The sequence below is a fragment of the Micromys minutus genome (assembly GCF_963924665.1).
Source record: "Micromys minutus genome assembly, chromosome: X".
In the NCBI taxonomy this organism is placed as follows: domain Eukaryota; kingdom Metazoa; phylum Chordata; class Mammalia; order Rodentia; family Muridae; genus Micromys; species Micromys minutus.
Window position 1 is genome coordinate 18,561,897 of NC_137970.1, and position 19,878 is coordinate 18,581,774.

The 19,878-nt window shown below is 36.6% G+C and overlaps 1 protein-coding gene across 2 annotated transcripts in view; it reads left to right on the plus strand.

The window, feature by feature from the left end:
- Window positions 1-6,481: 6,481 nt before the first annotated feature.
- The window catches only part of WNK3 (WNK lysine deficient protein kinase 3), a gene marked incomplete at both ends in the record, with an annotated part of 97,699 nt that continues 84,302 nt past the window's right edge, over window positions 6,482-19,878 (plus strand). For both annotated transcript variants that reach the window (XM_080909811.1, XM_080909812.1), the window contains 4 exons: window positions 6,482-7,015; window positions 15,949-16,121; window positions 17,955-18,175; window positions 19,560-19,717. In XM_080909811.1, coding sequence (XP_080765937.1) covers window positions 6,482-7,015; window positions 15,949-16,121; window positions 17,955-18,175; window positions 19,560-19,717 — 1,086 coding nt within the window. The remainder of the gene's footprint in view (window positions 7,016-15,948; window positions 16,122-17,954; window positions 18,176-19,559; window positions 19,718-19,878) is intronic.

Consider the following 19,878-nt stretch of genomic DNA (forward strand, 5'->3'; position numbering starts at 1 on the left):
AGCTTAATGCTCAATCCTGTTAGGACCTTGGAAGCCAGTAGTGCTGAGAGCTATGCTGACCTCAGAGGCCCAGCTCAAAAAGTTTCAAAGGGGAACAATAATAGGAACTGGGATACAGACCATTCTTGCTATGTCACTTGCAGTGAGCTAGATTCAGTTCCTAGCACCCACATGTCAGATTATGGCTTTCTATAACTCCAGTTGAAGGGGATCCAGAACTCTCTTCTGGTCTTTATAGTCTCTAGGCATATATACATATACACATACACATACACATATACATACATATACATATATGAAGGCAAAACATTCATACTCATAAGATAAAAATCAACAAATATTCAAAACCATAATGGACTGTTTGATAGAAGAGATTTTAAGTTAACCTGTTGTGGTTATTAGTAATCACTTATGGAGGCCTATAGTGAAAGAGAGCAAGTGGGGCAGAAATAAACCCAACATATACACTTTGAAGAGAACACCACAGCCAAGGCTTGTGCTGGAAGAGCTAAAGTGATAAAGCAAGGCTGATATGCATTGGGGAAAAGGCACTGGTGTCCTCAGAGTAAGACCTCATGCAGCTTAGTTTCCACCTTGTTAGAGGAAAAGGTCTAAGGAATTTCCTGCTCCTGAAAAAGAACAAGTCAAAGCAGCTAGGAATGTGATTGAAGGGCACCAGAGTTCATCCCAAGTGACTATGTGATTATGGCTTCAGGTTCATGGAAGATTCGGGGGTGGGGTGTGGGGGGTAAAGGGGTTGTGGAATCTTCTATAGTCTCTCTTGAGTCCTAAGAATGTGCACGAAGCTAAAATAAAAATGTAGATGGAGAGATGGCCCAGCAGTTAAGAGTACTTGATGCTCTTACAGAGAGCAGGGTTTGGAAAGCCACTGAGACCAGGCATGTGGCAGGGGTGTCCCTGAACAGAGAGGCCATTATGTGAAGCTGTGAGTGTGAAGTCTGATTTGCCTTGGAGACTCTAGGATGTTGGAGATACCAGAATCCTGAGATATCTGCTAAGTAGAGCTGCATGCTGCATACAGGGAATCTAAGAAGCCCGGGAGAGGGTGGGGGAGGTGTGCTAGAGTCACCTAAGCCCTTTGACATTGTACATAGAGCTATAAGATTTGGAATTTGTCCTGCTAGGTTTGGGTTTGCTTTGGTCCAGTATTTTCTTAATATTCTTTCTTAGCTCCCTTTCGGAAAGGTAATGCATATTCTGTACCATCCTATGTTGGAAGGATGTAATTTGCCTTTTGATTTTACAGGGGTTACAATTAAGAGATTGCCTTGAGTCTCAGAAGAAACTTTGGACTTTTAAACTGTGTTGAGACTTGAGAAAGACTACGGGGACTTCTGAATTAAGACTAAATGAATTTTGCTCCCCAAATTGTGGAGTCCAGGGAGTGGGATGTGGTAGTCTGAATGAGCTGTCTGCCATAAGTCTTGAACAATTGGATACTTGATCCCTAGTTGGTGACTATTTGGTGGAGGATTAAGAGCTGTGGTTTTGGTGGAGGAAGTATTGCCACTGGAGTTGACTTTGTGGGTTCAAAATACCCCTCCATATCTAGTTTGGTTTTCTCTGCTTCCTGTTTGTGATCTCAAAGCCTGCTGCCTCCTGCTGCACTGCCTCATCGTAATAGATTATGTTTTAAATTTTTATTAGATACTCTCTGTATTTACATTTGAAATGCCATCCCCTTTGCCCACCCTGCTTCCATCCCCGCTCCTCCTCTACTTGTCTTCAGGAAGGTGCACTAGCTCCCAATCACCCTCTCCACCTCAGTGACTTGACATTCCCTTACATTGGGAATACGTTGGAATGGTAAGCCCAAAGAAACTTTTACACAAAAGTTGTATATATACTATATAATAAATTTATACAAATGTAGTATTTTTGCTTCTCCCTCAAGTTTTTTAAACTATTATTACATTATTTACATGTGTATGCACTAGCACATACTATGCAGGCCGGAGTACAACTTTTGGGAGTCAGTTCTTTCCTCCCAGTGGGTCCTGGGGATTGAACTCAGATTGTCAGCCTAGGTGGCAAAAACCTTTATTACTTACTTATCTTACTCATGCCCTATCCCCTTTGTTTGTATGTGGATTTTTCCTGTGCTATTATTCTGTAGCCCACACTAGACTTATAGTCCTCCTACCATAGCCTTCCGATTACTGGGATTGAAGTGTGTGCAATCATGTATGGCTTTACTCTCAGCCTTTTCTATTACTTTTGGACTATAGGTTCCTGAATGTGATTGAAACCGTGAAAGTAAAACTACATAGAAGGGAGTCTTTGCTATATGTTCTTTAGAAAAATAGTCAAACTCGTTACCTGTTTTGAGGGTGTAGAGAGCTGATGATTGACCCCAGGGTCTTGAACATACTAAGCTGTGTATTTTAAAAATCAGTTTGCCTTTTCATGTATTATTTGTCTGCTCGTTTTGTGTTAAAACAGGGTCTCACTAGAGCTCACTATGTAGATCAACTTAGTCTTAAACTCACAGAGACCTGTTGCATCTTATTTTCGTATATTTTCTTCTACTTTATGGGTTGTTCTTCTCATTTCCTTAATGATATTCTTTGAGGTCAAACGTTTCACATTTTTATGAGATAGTTTCTTCCCCTCTCTCTCTTACTGACTTGTAGACATGCTCTGTCAATTATGTCTGTCTGAACCATGTATATGCCTGGTGTCTGAGGAGGCCAAAGAGGGAACTAGATGCCCAGGACCTGGGGTTTCAGACTCTAGTGGGCTGCAATATAGATGCTGGGAGTTGAGCTTGTGTCCTCTGGAATAGTAGCCACTGCTTTTAACCAGTGAACCATCTCTTCAGCCCCCTAGTTTCTTTTTCAAGGTACATTCCCAATGTGTAACTTAGACTGGTCTTTATTTAGTTGTGGCTGATTGTCAACTCAGTGGTTGGCCTGCTATAGCAGTTTTTTCTTCAGTTGACACTATGTTTGGTTGTTACAGCTGGGAAAGTTTGCCTGGCTCAGGATAATCAAGGTTTATTCTGTCGTTTTTTTTTTTTTTTTCTTTTAGTTCTTTTCTTAGGTCTGTGGTCCACTCTGAAACAATTTCTGTGTATGATGTGGGATGGGGATCCAATTTTACTCCTACACATACTGATTTGAGTTGTCCAGTATCTTTAGCTGAAAATACTGCTATTTACTCATTGAATACTCTTAGTTACTTTGTTGAAAATTACCTGATAAGAAATATTAAGGCTTATTTTTAGCCCTTCAATATTTTTTTGTTGATCTGTTTCTACTGTTGTTATTCTGTTGCTAATTTCTAATTTAATTGTTTTTTTAGTAGGCCTGCCTTCCTTTATTTTCTTCTTCCCTCTGCTCATGTAGCCCAGGCTAGTAGTCTTCAACTCCATGTAGAGCAATAATCTGGACACCTGAACTTGTATCCATGTTTCAAGTGTGAGATTACAAGCATGAATCACCCTGCCCAGTCAATGTGGTATTAGGGCTCAAACTCAGGGCTTCCTTCACACTAGCTAAGCATTCCACCAACTGAGCTACATCCCCTAATTGAATGTGTTCTAGAGATGCCTCATCTGTGCTTGAAACAAATTCATATTTGCTCTTCTTAAAGAGAACATTTTACAGATGTCAGCTAGGTTAGGTTGTTTGATACTATTGTCGAAATATTTTGTTATTGAAGTGTCTGGTCTTCTCTTCAGTTTGTTAGGTTTTATTTCATGTATTTTTGGGGGGATATGATTGTTAAATATATGTGTGTATAGGCTTATAATTGTTTCCTCATAAAATATCTCTGTCAGCAAATTGAACTTTTAAAAATATATTAGAGCCTGAATAAAATTCTAGAGCTGGGGGTGGTGGTGGAGAGATGTCTAAATGGTTGAGAACTGGCTACTTTTGCAGAGAACCTGGTTCGGTCACATGGCAACTTATAATCATTGGTAACTGCAGTTCCAGAGGATCTGATGCTCCGTCTGGCCTCTGGGCACAAAGCAGGCACACTGTATACAGATATATATGTATGGAGACAAAAATTATACACATAAAATAAATAATAATAAATAATATTTTTTATGATTTCAGAGTTTTGGGGCCAGAGAGCTGGCTCAATGGTAAGAGCACTTGTTGCTCTTGCAGAGGACCTGGATTCAGTTCTCAGCACCCACATGGTACAACCATTCACAACTTTGCTTATAGAGGATCTGATACTATCTCTGGTCTCTACTGGTGCCAGGCAAAATACTCATATAATTTAAAAAGTCAATTTATTTTTAGAGTTTTAAAAAGATTTCTGAGGTATGTGTTGAGGACTGAGGATTGAATTTGGGGCCTCTCACATGTGAGGCCATTGCTTTATTTCAGAATTACAACCCTTGTCCTTTTGAGCTTTATTTTAGGACAGGGTCTTGCTATATTGTCCTTATTTTAGGACAGGGTCTTGCTATATTATCCTGGCCAGTCTTACAGTTTTGATCCTTTCGCTTCAGCCTCTGGGTAGCTAGGATTACAAGGCATGGACCAAAGATTTCATTTAGAATGGTTGGAAAAATGGGGTCTTGTTTGTATCCTAGACTGACTTTGTACTCAGGGTTATTTAGCAGCATCTTTTTATACATGGACATGATGGCATGTGCCACCATGCCCAGCATAATTTGAGGATTCTCTCTTTTTATTTGCTTGCTTTTTAAAGAGTTTCATGTAGCCGAAGGTGGTTTGAATTTTTGATTCCTGCTGCCTTCACCTCGGAGTGCTGACTCTACCATATTTTTTCCCTTCTGAGACAGGGTTTTTGTAGCTATGGCTGTCCTGGAATTAGCTCTGCAGACCAGACTGGTCTCTGTCTCTGAGTGCTGGGATTAACAGTGTGCACCACTACTGTCTGGATAGAATTTCACTTTTTAAAAGAAATGCTACACTCCAAAAAGAAATGTGAAGGTTTTTGTTAAGAATCATATAACTTATTTATGGCTGCTTAGAAGTCTGTTCTCTAGATTTCTGGCCTTGAGGTTTCTGCATAAATGACCTTTGGTTAAGTGAAGTGAATAAATATCATTATTCTTACTTTAAAAATATCTCACTTAAAATGTTAGCAAGAAAATTTTGACTATTTCCATGTTACATTTTGTTTTACATGTACTTTATGCTTATTGTAACTAGTAAGATTTCAATGCATACTATCAAACCTTTAAAAAAATCAAGTACTGACAAAAATATATTCATATAGTTTTATGCCAAAATTCTTTTAAAATTTGTACACGTATCTTTTTTTTTTTTAAATATAAAGTTGTAAGAAAAAATGTTAGCAATTAGAGAATGTGGGTGAAGGTTCTACTATAGCCTTTGTATATTCTTGCAAGTTATTTCCCCAGGTTAAACTACTTCCAAATAAATAAGTAGTTAAGTGCAAAAGGTCTCAGGTCACTGAGATAACTTTCTGGGTAAAGGTGCTTGCTACCAAATTTGATAACCTGAGTGTGATCTTAGAACCCACATGGTAAAAATGAGAGAACACACTCTTGAAAGTTGTCTTTGAGCTCCACATAAGCCCCATAGTGGGCACCTGGACAGAGTAAGTAAATAAATATATAAAAAAAGAAGAAAAAATCTACCTATTTTCACTTGCAGGAAATAGCATTCTTATTAAATGGCATTGGAACTGTATTGATTTGGCAATGTAACCTGATAGACCACTTTATGAGCTCTTAGTTTCATTCATAGCTCTAGTATTAAACATAGATGTCTTTAATAGCACACTCTTGTTGGTCAACTTCTGAATGTTCTCATTGGACTCTTAATTATCCATCAAATGAAGGGCAGTGGAGTCGTATGAAGGTAGAAGGAGAGCACTAACTCACAAATAATAAAACATTGTAAGAGGTGAAGATAGCACAACACTGTGAATAATGCATTAATACAATTGGGGTTCCACGTGTAAAATAGTTAAAATAGTAAACTTGATTCTATACATATTTTTTACCACAGATTAAAGAAACTAGTATCAGGTGAATTCAGAATCTTAGGCAAAATTCTTTTGGAAAACATGTAGCATTTTTACTCAACTTATGTATGGCTAAGTGAATTCAGGATTTGGGCACCTGTATTGAATTTGGGGGATTGAGATGAGCTGAGAACTACGTTTCTGCATATGAAGACATATTAAACTGTATGCAAAGTGCTTTACTAGTCACTGTAGCTATATTAAAAATGATAATGCATAGTTCCTGACGTCTTAGTTGTACAGCAATAAAAATAAACTTTTTATTAAGAAAGAAGAAATTATAAATCAGGTGACTTGTTTTTTCCTTAATGACTTCTGTTGTAAGATAATTTTAAAACTATCTCTTTTCCATCCTTCAGATTGCTATGGGAATATATGACCACATAAAAGGAAGTACATTCTGATAATTCTGATTCCTGAGATGTAAATGGACTGAAGAGAGAAAGAAATAGGAAAAAGTTTAGTGCCAACCTTAGTTACAATGGCCACTGATTCTGGAGAACCAGCTAGCACAGAAGATTCTGAGAAGCCTGATGGAGTTTCCTTTGAAAACAGGGTTGCCCGGTCTGTTGCATCTCTGACTGTAGAAGCTAGAATAAAGGAAAAATACAATACCTTTTCTGCTTCCGGGGAGACCATCGAAAGAAAGAGATTTTTCCGAAAGAGTGTTGAGATGACAGAAGATGACAAAGTTGCTGAATCTTCCCGCAGAGATGAAAGAAAAGCTGCAACAAATATTTCAAGAGTAGATAAAGTTCCCACAAATGTGCTAAGAGGTGGGCAAGAAGTTAAATATGAGCAATGTTCAAAGGCAACCTCAGAATCCTCAAAAGATTGCTTCAAGGAGAAAACCGAAAAGGAAATGGAAGAAGAAGCAGAAATGAAGGCTGTTGCAACTTCTCCTAGTGGCAGGTTCCTGAAATTTGATATAGAGCTGGGAAGAGGAGCTTTTAAAACAGTATATAAAGGATTGGACACTGAAACATGGGTTGAAGTTGCTTGGTGTGAGCTACAGGTGCGTATATAATATACTTTGCTTTATGAGTTCCAAATTCAGCTGCAGGGACTGCCAGAATGATCCAGGATGAAGCAGTAAAGGGCCTTTCCACCATCATTTAGGAAATTATGCTCTTATCTTGTTAGGAACACATGTCAAACTTTTTAAAAATTATCTTCCCCTCAGTGTTCTATTTTTCTTCTTCTTCCTCCTCCTCCTCCTCTTCTTTTGTGGCCACACTGAGGATGGAATCAGGAGCCTTTTCAAACTAGGCAAATAGTCTACCATTGAGATATATTTCCAGAACAGTTTTGCTTTTAGCTTAATTTTGCAGTGCTGGGAATAAACTCAGAGCCTTATACAACTATTCTGCCAATGAGTTATACTCCCTCCTCTCCTCTCTATTCAATCATTCATTCATTCATTTATTTATCTGATGCTAGAGATCAAATTTTGGGTCTTGTATATGCTAGCTAGGCAAGTAGTCTATGAGCTATAAAAATACCCAGCTTTTGGAAATACAACTAATTTTTGCTTTACATTTATCATTTATTTTGATACAGGGTATGTAGCCCAATCTGGCCCTGAATTTTCTGTTTATCCTAGGCTGTGTTCAAACTGATGTTCTTCCTGTCTTAGTCTCTCTGGTGCTAGGGTCATGGGCATATGCCAACCATGCTTGCTTTCCTTTCCTGTTTTAAGAACAAAAAGTGTGTTGTGACATTCTTTGGGAAAATTTTTTATTAGTTTTAGGAAATTCCCCAAATTCTCACTAACATCTCATTTTAAGAAAAAAGTGTGTATCTCATTGTTTGATTGTTACACTACATAATTAAGTGCATGATAGGAATGCATTCAGTATGATATGTATCTTTATTTTTTCTTACAAAATCATGTGAAATTCATATGGTATTTTTACAAATAGGAAAAATATTTTTTGACTTTGAAAACTTCTTTTGATATTCTATTCTCATGCCTTTGAAATTATAGCAAACTGAAATCCCCAGAATCTACAGAAGTTTGTCAGCTCAAGTAGATATTTTTATGTAGTACTATTAATAAATGAGGGCTAGAATAGCATATAAAGTATTATACTGACAATAGTTTCAGGTAGAAATAGGTCAAATATAAAGAGACCAAGCCTTAATAACCACAGTCAACACATGAAAGAAAGTATCAGCATTCATATGGGATGCTTAAAATTAAGATTGGGATTGGAAATATGGCTCAGTTTGGTACAGTGCTTGTCCTAGCATGTATGAGCAAAGCTTTGGGTTAAATCTTAGTACCACATATACTGGGCATGGTTGTATACATGTCTGTAACTCTAGTACTTGGGAGTTGACAACAGGCAGATCTGAAGTTGAAGGTCCTACTTGACTATATATAGCCTGTGATACTTAAAACCCTTTTTCAGAAGAACAACAACAACAAAATCACAAACTTAAGATTGGATAAAGATAGCTCCTACAGCCCCTACAGATAGGTTGTTGTTGTTTAAATTCTAATGGTGTCTATAAGATACACAGATTCTACCCATTATAGAGTTATATTCATTGCCATTTGGGTAGATTAAAATTTAATCTTAAGAGTTTGGTGTAGGAAGTTTATTATATTTTATTTGAGACAGGGTCTGAAATATTTCAGGTTAGCCCCAAATTCACTATGTAGTTGAGAATGTTCTTCTACTTCTGAGCATCTTGCCTCCACTTTCCATGTGCTGAGACTGTAGGCATGTACCACCATGCCCAGTTTATTTGATTTTCAGGGGCTGAACTTCTCTGTCAGCAGAAGTGCACTCTAGACCTGGACTTCCTTGAAGTTGTACCTGGACATCTAGCTAGAGTCTGTGAACTAAGCTAAAGATGCCACTGAAAATCAAAACAAAGCAAAACTACCAGCAAGAAAAAATAGGTACAATAGACTGTATAGCAGGTTAACATGTTGAGTGAACATTGCATGTACATTTTTGTTATAGTAGTGATTATTATTATATTTAAGATAATGTAGAAGTACCTGAAAATTCATGGTTAAGGGTTAAGCATGATGCTAACACCTATAATCTTAGCATTTAGGAGATTGAGGCAGAAAAATATTGAGTTAGATACCAGATCTTGTTTTTAAAAAATTACAGTTTTTGAAGTATTTACTATAGGACACTTAATTTTGATTCTAAAATAGTTTTATTACCCTTTCAGAAATGTTTCTAGAATCTATTTGAGCCACCAATAAAACGAATATGGTTAATTCCATTAAAGCTCCTCACAATTCTATTTAGTTTTGTTTCCTTTTGTCTTTGACAGATCCAGCCATAGATATTAAGTGTAGACCCAGGGCTAAAGACATTCTTTTGAATCTGAGAATGATGAAGCTTGCTTAAATATGTGTGTTCTAGTTTCTTTGTTTAACATATTATATAACTTGATTAAATCTAAAGCAAAGACAAATGCTGTTGCAAGTGGCAAAGGATGATAGTAGAAGGGAACAAGTCTGGGAAATATTATAAGTTTTAGTTATTTGTGGAATTGACTTCAAAAAGAAAGAGAAAGAAATTGGTAATTGTAGTAGGCTGAATAATGACATCTTAAAGATGCCATGGCTTCGACCTTACATGGTTAAAACTAGCTTTGCCAATGAAGCTAAGTTAGAGATGGAAGTAGTGAATTTAGCTTGGTTTATCTAATCACCAGTCTTTGTAAGGAGGAAAGCAGGTTGGCAATCTTTTGAGAAAGATCTATGAATAAAAGCACAGCTTGGAGTGATGGTGTTGCAGGATTAGATCACCAAGCCAAGGTATGCAAATACCCTCTCGAAAGCTGGAAGAGACAAGGAAAAAACAGTTGCCTAGGGTCCCCAGAAGAAACAGCACTACTGTCTGAATTCCAGTCTAATGTGAATCACTGTAGAATTCTGATTCCTATTTCTGGAACATAATACATCTATATTGTAATCCACTAAGTTTATGCTAATTTGTTACTGTAGTAATAGGAAATGAACATGACCTATTGCAGTTGTCGTGTTTTTTTTTTTTTTTTTTTTTTTTTTTTTTGGTTAGTCAACAAACACTCCTTGCAATGTGCCAGACCCAATGCTAGGGACATGAAAAGGGAGAAAAAGCAGACACAGACAGATTTCATAAAACCTAGAATAGAATGAGTATAGTTAGTATATGAGCAAGCCTTGGAGATTGGAGTTAGCGAAAAGATGAAAGGGCTGTTAACTATGGGTTTGTTTAAAGGAAATGAGAGGGTTAGAAGCAGAAGGAAACAGAGGTACTATTCCGTTACTACCTCGTTTTCTTTTTGAACTTATTTTCAGGTGATTTTCTACTTACAAAAGGATTAAAAAGATATACTATAAACTAAAATATCGAGTTAATCAGAATATATTAGTTTGCCTGCAAATACTCCTCTGTTGTTTGATCACATCCATGTTTCTATAATGTGTATACTTTGTATGCTCCCCCTTCATTAACAGTTTTTCCAGTGTTTCCTTGAACTTTTAAAGGGTATTAGCAGTTTCTCCCTCTCCTTTCTCTCTTTCTGAGATGAGGTCTTACTATATAGCTTGCAAACACCAAGAAATTATTTAAAACTCCTTCTACTATGATTCTTAAATACTATTATTACAGTATGCACTGCCATGGTTGGCTAGCTAAGCTCTGCATTTTTTTGTCAAGAATACCACAAAAGTGCTGCCCCTCTACTTAGTCTGCAATAGGAGTATATACTTTGACACTGTGAAATACATCTCAAATAGGTTTTGTTACTCTTTGGTGTCTTTATACAGGTAATTTACATTGTGATTATGATGTTCTGTTTGTTTGTAAGACTTATCTAGAACTTGATGTTCCAAGCTGGTCTTGGACTTGTGATCCTCCTGCCTGAAATTCTATTTTCTACTTTTCTGCATTTACCAATTGATGCCATCTCTTAGCTTTGTGTAATCTTTTCCCAATATATCCATTAAGTTTCTAAAATTGTATTTATTTATTTATTTATTTACTTACTTATTATTTATTAATGTACAAGTGCTCTGTCTGCATGTATACATGCAGACCAGGAGAGGGCAAGAGATCCCATTACAGATGATTGTGAGCCACCATGTGGTTGCTGGGAATGGAACTCAGTACCTCTGACAGAGCAGCCAGTGCTCTTAACCACTGAGCCAACTCACCAGCCCAGTGATTTATTTATTTATTTTTATTGTATGTGCTTCTTTGTTTTGCCTGACTCTCCGTGTGAGGGCATTGGGTCCCTGGAACTGGAATTACAGACACTTGTGAGCTGCATTGTGCATGCCTGGTGTACAGAGTCCAGGTTACTTATGGTTGTAAATGTGGGTACTGGAAATTGAACTCCAGTCCTCTAGAAGCAATGTGTGTAATCTCTGAACCATCTTATTAGCCCTCATATATGTGTACGTTTAATGTTGTTTGTTTTTTCAGAAAGGGTTTCTTGGTGTGGCCCTGGTTGTCCTGGAACTAGCTCTGTAGACTAGGCTGGCCTTGAATTTATAGAAGTTGGCCTGCCTCTGTCTCCCAAGTGCTAGGATTAAAGGTTGCACCACTGCCACCCAGCTTATATATGTATAATTTTTTAGAGATTGCCATGTGGTATTAGATAACTATAATAACAAGTCTGGAATTTTGGTTTCTTTAAAAACACAGAAATATTATAAGAATGTTTTTATTTTAGTCTTAGAAGCCATTGTCCAGGTGCTCAGTAGTTTCCACAAGGTTCTGGGTTCCATCCCCAGCACTACAAAAAGTACTAAGTGAATACTATGTAACTAAAAGAGAACACATTCCAAGGGAAACAATATATTACTTTCAGTTCTAGAGCAGTTTAATAAAACTGAAGCTTTGGAATAGTGTCAGAGTGGATAGTATGGGGTTGATGTGTCTCATTTATATTTTTAATTATTTACCTTAGTGATTGATAGGTTTAGATACAGTGGGAGAAACAAATGGCTACCTTACTTTTGTTTTGTTTTAATTTATTTTATTTTTCAGAGCTGAGGACCTAACCCAGGGCCTTGCGCTTGCTAGGCAAGTGCTCTACCACTGAGCTAAATTCCCAATCCTGTTTGTTTTTAAAAGATATATTTATTTTCATTTTGTGTGTATGGGTGTTTTACCTGTATGAATGTCTGTGTACCGTGTGTGCTTGGTGTCCATGAAGGCCAGAGGGGAAGGGTGTGTTGGATTCTCTGGAAATTAAGTTACAGATGATAATGTGCTTCCTTGTGGGTGCTGGGAATTTGAACTCGGGTCCTCTGGAAAAGCAGCCAGTGCTCTTAATATTAGACATGAAATCATAGTGAAATTTACATGACACGAAATTTTAGTGTTAAACTGTTAAATCCCAGTTGATGAAGCCTGAGCTGGATGTGATGGTAGGTGGTACATACCTATAATTCCCAACATTTGGGAGGCAGAGGCGGGGGATTTTGAGTTTTAGACCAACTTGGACTGCATAAAGAGACTCTTTTTAATAAAAACCAACAATGATCACAATACTTTTATAACCCTATATAATCTTAATATTAAATCCTTATATTGCATAAGAAACAAAAATATGTTATCATATATGATACAGCAGTTACAGTAGTTAAAATTCTTTAGTAAAATTTTAACAAATATAATTCACCAGTATATCAAACATAGTTTTTTGCTGTTTTAGGAATTAAAAAAAAGATGGGGAGTATAACTTAGTGATAGTATACAGCTAAGCATGTATGAAGCCGTAGGTTTGATATCTCCAGCAACATAAGGCTAGGAGAAAAAAGGAAGCTAAGAATTATTCCATACCAGGAAATTTATCAATAAGCCATGATTGTATTAGTAAGTGCTAAGAAGCTATTCGCTAGAATTCTGTAGATACTCTTAATTAAAAAGCAAAACTAGTGTATGTACATTGAAATCACTTAATTTAAAACAATTTCTTTAAAACATGATGATCTTTTAAGCTCTAGGATGATAAAGCTGTTTTTATAAAAATCTTGGGCGAGATAGTAATGAGTATTAGCACCTTTTTTTTAATATTGTTTCTATTTTAGCAAAATCAATAATGGTAGAAAATAGAGTAGTTCAAATGTAAGAAAAAGATCTACTTATTATTTCCTGTTGATAATAAGTATCTTCCTGGAGAATTTGAGTCTCTGATTCTTCTGTGATATAGGATGACTAGAGGCATAAACCTATACTGAGTTTTCCAGAGCATTGATTGTCTCAAGCCAGCAAAGCAAAAAGCAAATTTGTGATGCCAAAAGCAGACAAAGACTTTATAAGAAAACTGTTAATACTTGAGAGATGGCTCAGAGCATAGAGGTGTTTGTTGCTAAGCCTGATGATCTGATTTTGATGCCCAGGTCACAGGTTTTGCAAAACCAGACTGCAGAGGCTTGTCTCCACATGAATGCTGTGGCATCCCTCCCACACATTCATACACAAATAGATACATGTAAAAATTAAAACTATAGACCAACATTTCCAACATTTTATTAGAATTTATTATTAGATATTAAACCCTGTGACTTCCACATGTACTCTAATACATATAAGTATGTAGACACAAATATAACTAAAATGAAGGTTTTGTTATTTTGATTAAAACAAAACAAAAACACTTCTAAGCAAATTTAAAGTAGGATACTTTAACATAATAAAGTACGTTTCTGCCAGCCGTGGTGGTGCATGCATTTAATCCCAGCACTGCTGACACAGAGGCCAGCCCAGTCTACAGAGTGAGTTCCAAGGCAACAAGGGCTACACAGAGAAATCCTCTTAAGAAAAACTAAGGAGAAAAAAAGCAAAAGCAAACACACACACACACACACACACACACACACACACACACACACACACATACACACACACAGAGAAAACCAAAACAAAAGTAGGTATCTATTTAAAAATAAATCTTCGAAGTATCAATGCACAACCTGTAATCTTAGCTACTTGGAAGACTGAGGTAATAGGACCACGAATTTGAGGCCAACCTGGGCAAGAGTAAGAATAACCCCATACAAAAGGGCAACAAAAAGCACAATATGGTGGTGTTTGCTTGTAATCTCAGCTTTTTAGGGCACGGAGGAAGGAGGCTCAATTCTTCAATGCCACCCTGCTTACATGAGACTTCATCTCAAGGGAAAATAATGAACAACATATCTCTTTCTAACAGTGATAAAATTTAAAGGTGATATCACATGATGTTGCCAGACACAGTAATGAATACTTTTAATCCAGTACTTAGATGCTAAGATAGGTAGATCTCTGTGGGTTCCAGGCAAGCCTGGCTTTTGTAATGAGACCATGTCTCAAAAAAAAAAAAAAAAAACCAAAGGAAGAAAATTAATCAACAGTGTTGATCCATATACACAAATTATTTAGGGAAACACGAATTCTTTTGTTTTTGTCCATACCAGTGATCAAACCCATGGCCTCATTTCATCATTTATTGCTTGGGAAATGCTTAATACCTGAGCTATATCATCTTCCTTTTCCTTCAAACCTTTATTTTAATTGGGCTATTGATTATTAATTAAAATTAAAACCATAATCTGATATCTCCAATTATACCCAAGATACCTTAAAATACTCATTGCTGCTGACAATGGCTCATTTAGAGAAATTGACACATATTGACATTTTTATTATTTTATATTTTTGCTGAGCTACTAGTAGCTCAATTTTATACTTATTTTTGTTCTTTCATAGCTTATTCATGGGAATACAAATGATAGAATCATTTTGTTTGTCAATGCATAGCAGCTATTAGTTTCCAGAAGTTCCTTGGCTATGGGTAGAATTTTGTTTGGCTTAAGCTCTACAGGTGCTGTGCATGCTTTCATTATTGCTGTGAATACATAAATGCAGCTTCCCTCTTGTACTCTAGAAACATTGTTGTAGGCACCCACCACCTCTTATAATCTTTCTGGCCATCTTCTGCAATGATCCCTGAGCCTTACGAGGAACAGGGTGTGATATAGATGTTACATTTAGGGATTAGCATTGTGTCGTACTTGTTGTCTACATGTTGATCATTGTTGGCCTCTATTTAATCGCTATCTGCTGCTAAAATAGGTTCCTCTGATGAGGGTTGAAAGATGCACTAATCTATGGATGTAACAGTAAGTCTTTAGGAGTTGTTTTCCTCCTTTGTTTATTTAGTAGGTTATTCTCTAGGGCCAGTGACCTATCTAGTCCTAGGTTCTTGGCTGTTGTAACAGTTTGGGCCGTTTTTTAAAATGGGAAGTCTTTGAGTAATATTTTCAGAAAAGTTGTGTGGGGTGGGTGTTTTCTCTGTTCTCATTTCTAGAAATATAAGCAATTTTCCTTTTCTAACTTAATTGACAGTTTGATTTCATAATTTTAGGATTACAGTCCTTTAGAAAACTAAACATTGTACCTATGACTTTTTAGCATTATAATGTAGCAGATTAGCGGTTTTGTGCCTATTTGAAGGCCTTTCATTAGTTAGTAGCCCAATATTTCTAACTGGAAGTTTAGACTAGTTTTGACAATTCAGAAATTAAACTGGAAAAAGTTCTAAGTTTTATTACCTTTTTATTATTCTTTTTCTGACTTTTAGAGATTTCTAAATATGAAAACTTCAGGATTTCTTAGGGAAATATTGCAATTTTCTACTTTGTTCCTTTTTGTAAATTTATTTTGAGATGTTAAGCACTCTACCACCAAACTATACCTCAGAGTCCTTTGGACATTGATATTATGTAGTTATGTTCATAGCATAGTTGTGGAATGTAACAATGTAACATTACCTCATGTAAGAGTCAAATTAAGAAAGACTATCAGTAATCCTATAGATATTTTGAAAAACTGATAGGTATAATGCATATATGTGCACAGTAAAACACTCAGTTGATCTACTAGAAATGTGCATGGAAATTTCTGTGGTCTTAACTTGGATCTTGCTCTTCTACTTTAGGACCGAAAATTAACTAAAGCTGAGCAGCAAAGATTCAAAGAAGAAGCAGAGATGTTGAAAGGCCTCCAGCATCCCAATATAGTTCGATTTTATGATTCATGGGAGTCCATATTGAAAGGAAAGAAATGTATTGTGTTAGTGACTGAATTAATGACATCAGGAACCTTAAAGACGTAAGTTGACTCTGATAGCATCAATTGAGATGAAAATCATTTTAATGAGTCATAAAAGTTATTTATAAACTTTGGCTTAAGAGTATGTAGAAGGGTTGGGACTATATAGCTCAGTGAAATAGCATTTACTTAGTATGTACAACAATTTGGGTTCTATCCTTAATATTACAACAACAAAGAACATGTAGAATTGATTTCAGTTTGATTGGAAAATCAGCATACTTAGGAAGTTCATTAGAATATGTATTGCTGAAAAGTTAATGTTTAGAAACCTGGGGATCAAGCTCAGTTGGTTAAATGTTTGCCTAGCATGCATGAAGCTGTGGATTCCATCTGCTAAAGCTAGGGATTGTAGCACCCACTTTTAATCTCAGCACTGGGTGGGTGGTAGAGTAGAGATAGGAGGGTCAGGGCTTCAGGGTTATTCTTAGCTACATCGTGAGTTTGGGATCAGCCTGAATAACAAGAAATCATTCCTCAAAATCACAAAAAAGAGGGTTGTAGAGATGGCTCAGAAATGAAAGAGCATTTGTAGCTCTTGCAGAGGCTACTAGCACCACGTCAATAACTCTAGTTCCAGGGAATCCAATGCCCTCTTCTGACACTGGTGAGTACCTGGCACTCATTTAGCATTCTCTCTCTCTGTCTCTGTCTCTCTCTCTCTCTGTCTCTCTCTGTCTCTCTCTGTCTCTGTCTCTCTGTCTCTGTCTCTCTCTCTGTCTCTGTCTCTCTCTCTGTCTCTGTCTCTCTCTCTGTCTCTCTCTCTCTCTGTGTCTCTCTCTCTGTCTCTGTCTCTCTCTGTCTCTCTGTCTCTCTCTCTCTATGTCTCTCTCTGTCTCTGTCTCTCTCTGTCTCTCTCTCTGTCTCTCTCTGTCTCTGTCTCTCTCTGTCTCTGTCTCTCTCTCTGTCTGTCTCTCTCTCACACACACACATGAACATAAAAAACAAGTCTAAAAACACATGACAAAAGGTAATGTTTTAGAGATAAAGAATTTGAGAGTTGAAAGTTAGTATAGAGAGAACATGATTGCATTTTTAAAAGATAGTGACTTGCTAAGGGTTTGTCCAAACTTACACATCTAGTAAGGAATAACTACCATGTAATTATACTCTTTTGTTTGTAATCATTTTTATTGGTATAAATTGACTGCATAATCAGTTGTAAACAATTAAGTGTGAAGTGTACACTTTTCCTGGCATCTTACACTAACATTTTATGTAGCCAAGTTTTCCAGTTGCTGGGTAAGTAATTATTTAGAAGCAGAGAAGGGCTTTCTTTTGAAAATGGTGCTTCCATTCCAAAAAAAGTCAATCTAGTATAGTTCTTATTTTTGATTAAAAGTGCTGAACTTTGTAGAACACCTTTTAGAGTAGGTCAAACCATTTCTTTGAGGGACTATGAGGTGGGATGGTGAACTTAAGTGACTTGTAAGTCACTGAAAGATTGGATTGGAATGAGGCTTTTGATAGATTTTTATTTTGTTAACAGCAGACAATAGAAAATAAATCTAGGGCTAGAGAGATGGCTAAGTAGCTAAGAGCATCTGCTGCTCCTGCAGAGGATCAGAGTTCAAGTCGTGGTGTCCACACTGGGCAGTTAACAACTGTCTGTAATTCTAGCTTCAAGAGTCTAGTGCCTTCTTCTGGTCCCCACAGGCATTTGCACACTTGTGCACATTAATGAACACATACATGAGAATAAAAAATAAACCTTAAATTTATTCAGGGGTAGCAATCGTAGTAAATAAGTAACCAGAACATCTCACTCATAGTGGTATTTGTAGAATAATCTGGGAATGTTTCTTTACATATGAACTTTGTTTCTTTGTCTAGGTACTTAAAACGATTTAAAGTCATGAAACCAAAGGTCTTAAGAAGCTGGTGCAGGCAAATTTTAAAAGGACTACAGTTCTTACACACAAGGACGCCTCCTATTATTCACCGAGATCTGAAATGTGACAACATTTTCATCACAGGACCCACTGGATCTGTGAAGATTGGTGATCTGGGACTTGCAACCTTAATGCGCACATCCTTTGCTAAGAGTGTCATTGGTGACTAGTGTTTTACAATTTACTTACTGTGTATTTGATTTGTCAGTTGTATGGGACTGGAACAGAAATGATAAATCATCTACTGTCTTGAGCAAAATTTTGGCCACTGCTTTTTTTTAAAAAAGGTTTTATTTATGTCACATACGTGCACACACAAGCATTGCTGGTTTTAATGAGATGGAGTCTAGTGTAACTTGGACTGTCCTCAAACTCATTATGTGGTGAAAGAAGACCTTGAGTTCCTAATCCTCCCTTCTCTGGCTCCTCAGTCTTTGGATTTTAAAACCCAGTCAGCACACTCAACTGTTAATTTGCTTTGAAATCTTTTTGAATGTGCTTTAAAAGATCAGTTATATGAAAAGTGACCTATTTTTAATACATTCTAGTGTTTTATAGTATTTTATAGAATGTATTAAGAACTATTATCTTTTAAACTTATTTTTATTTTACATGTATGGGTATTTTGCCTACATGTATGTGTATGTAGTACCTGCATGCTATGCCCACAGAAGTCAAAAAAAGTTTTGGAGCCCTTAAAGCTGTAGTTAAAGTCTGTTGTGAGCCATTATGTGGGTGCTATGAACTGAACTCTGGTCTTTTACAAGAGCAGCACATGCTCTTAACCACTGAACTATCTCTTCAACCCCATCTAAGGATTATTGAAAGATTCTGAGGACTCAAGTAACAAAGTTTACTAAATTAATTTATCCAAATTTGAACTAAAAGTTATAAATAAAATTAGATTTTATCTGTGTCGAGCTATTTTTGTTTTTTGAGACGGGGCATACCTATTTTGTTATTCTGGCTGACCTGGAACTTGCTATGAACACTAGGCTGGCCTCACACTAAGAGACCCTCCTGCTTTTGCCTCATAAGTGCTGGCATCAACGGCTTACATCATAGTGCCTGGCCTTTTCTTTTTTTGAGACAGAATTTCAATATAGACCAGGCTGACCTTGAGCATATTATATAGCTGAGAATAACTTTAGAATTCTGACCTTCCTCCTGGTTACCCCTTAAGTACTAGTATAAGTGTGAGCTACCATGCTTGTCTCATGTAAGATTTTTAACATCTTAACCTAACACTTAGTGTTTTAAATTGTACTTCATTAGTACAAAATGTTAAATTTGCTTTTTTCTGAGACATGGCCCAGGCTGTCCTATAACTCACTCTGTAGAACAGGCTGGCCTCCAAACTCAAAAGAGATCTATCTACCTCTGCTTCCCAAATGCTGGAACTAAAGGTGTGCACCACTACACCCAGCTTAACTTGCAGATTTGCTTTGAGGGGGCAGAAACTGATGGAAAGTTTTTATGGGAAAGAAAGACTTGATGAATGCATTTTTCTCTTTAATAAAAATAGGATTGTGGTATTATTTTACAGGCACTCCTGAGTTTATGGCTCCAGAGATGTATGAAGAACACTATGATGAATCTGTAGATGTTTATGCTTTTGGGATGTGTATGTTGGAAATGGCTACTTCGGAATATCCATATTCCGAGTGTCAGAATGCAGCACAAATATACCGTAAAGTAACCAGTGTAGGTATAATTTTACTCATTTTACTTGACAGATTGCCACATTTTATATTGAAATTGATAAAATTAACTTAGTCAAATTTAATTATGGGACAAAGGGTGTGGCTTAGTGGTAGAATGCTTGACCAATATAAACAAGACTCTAGTGGAAAAAATAACCACAC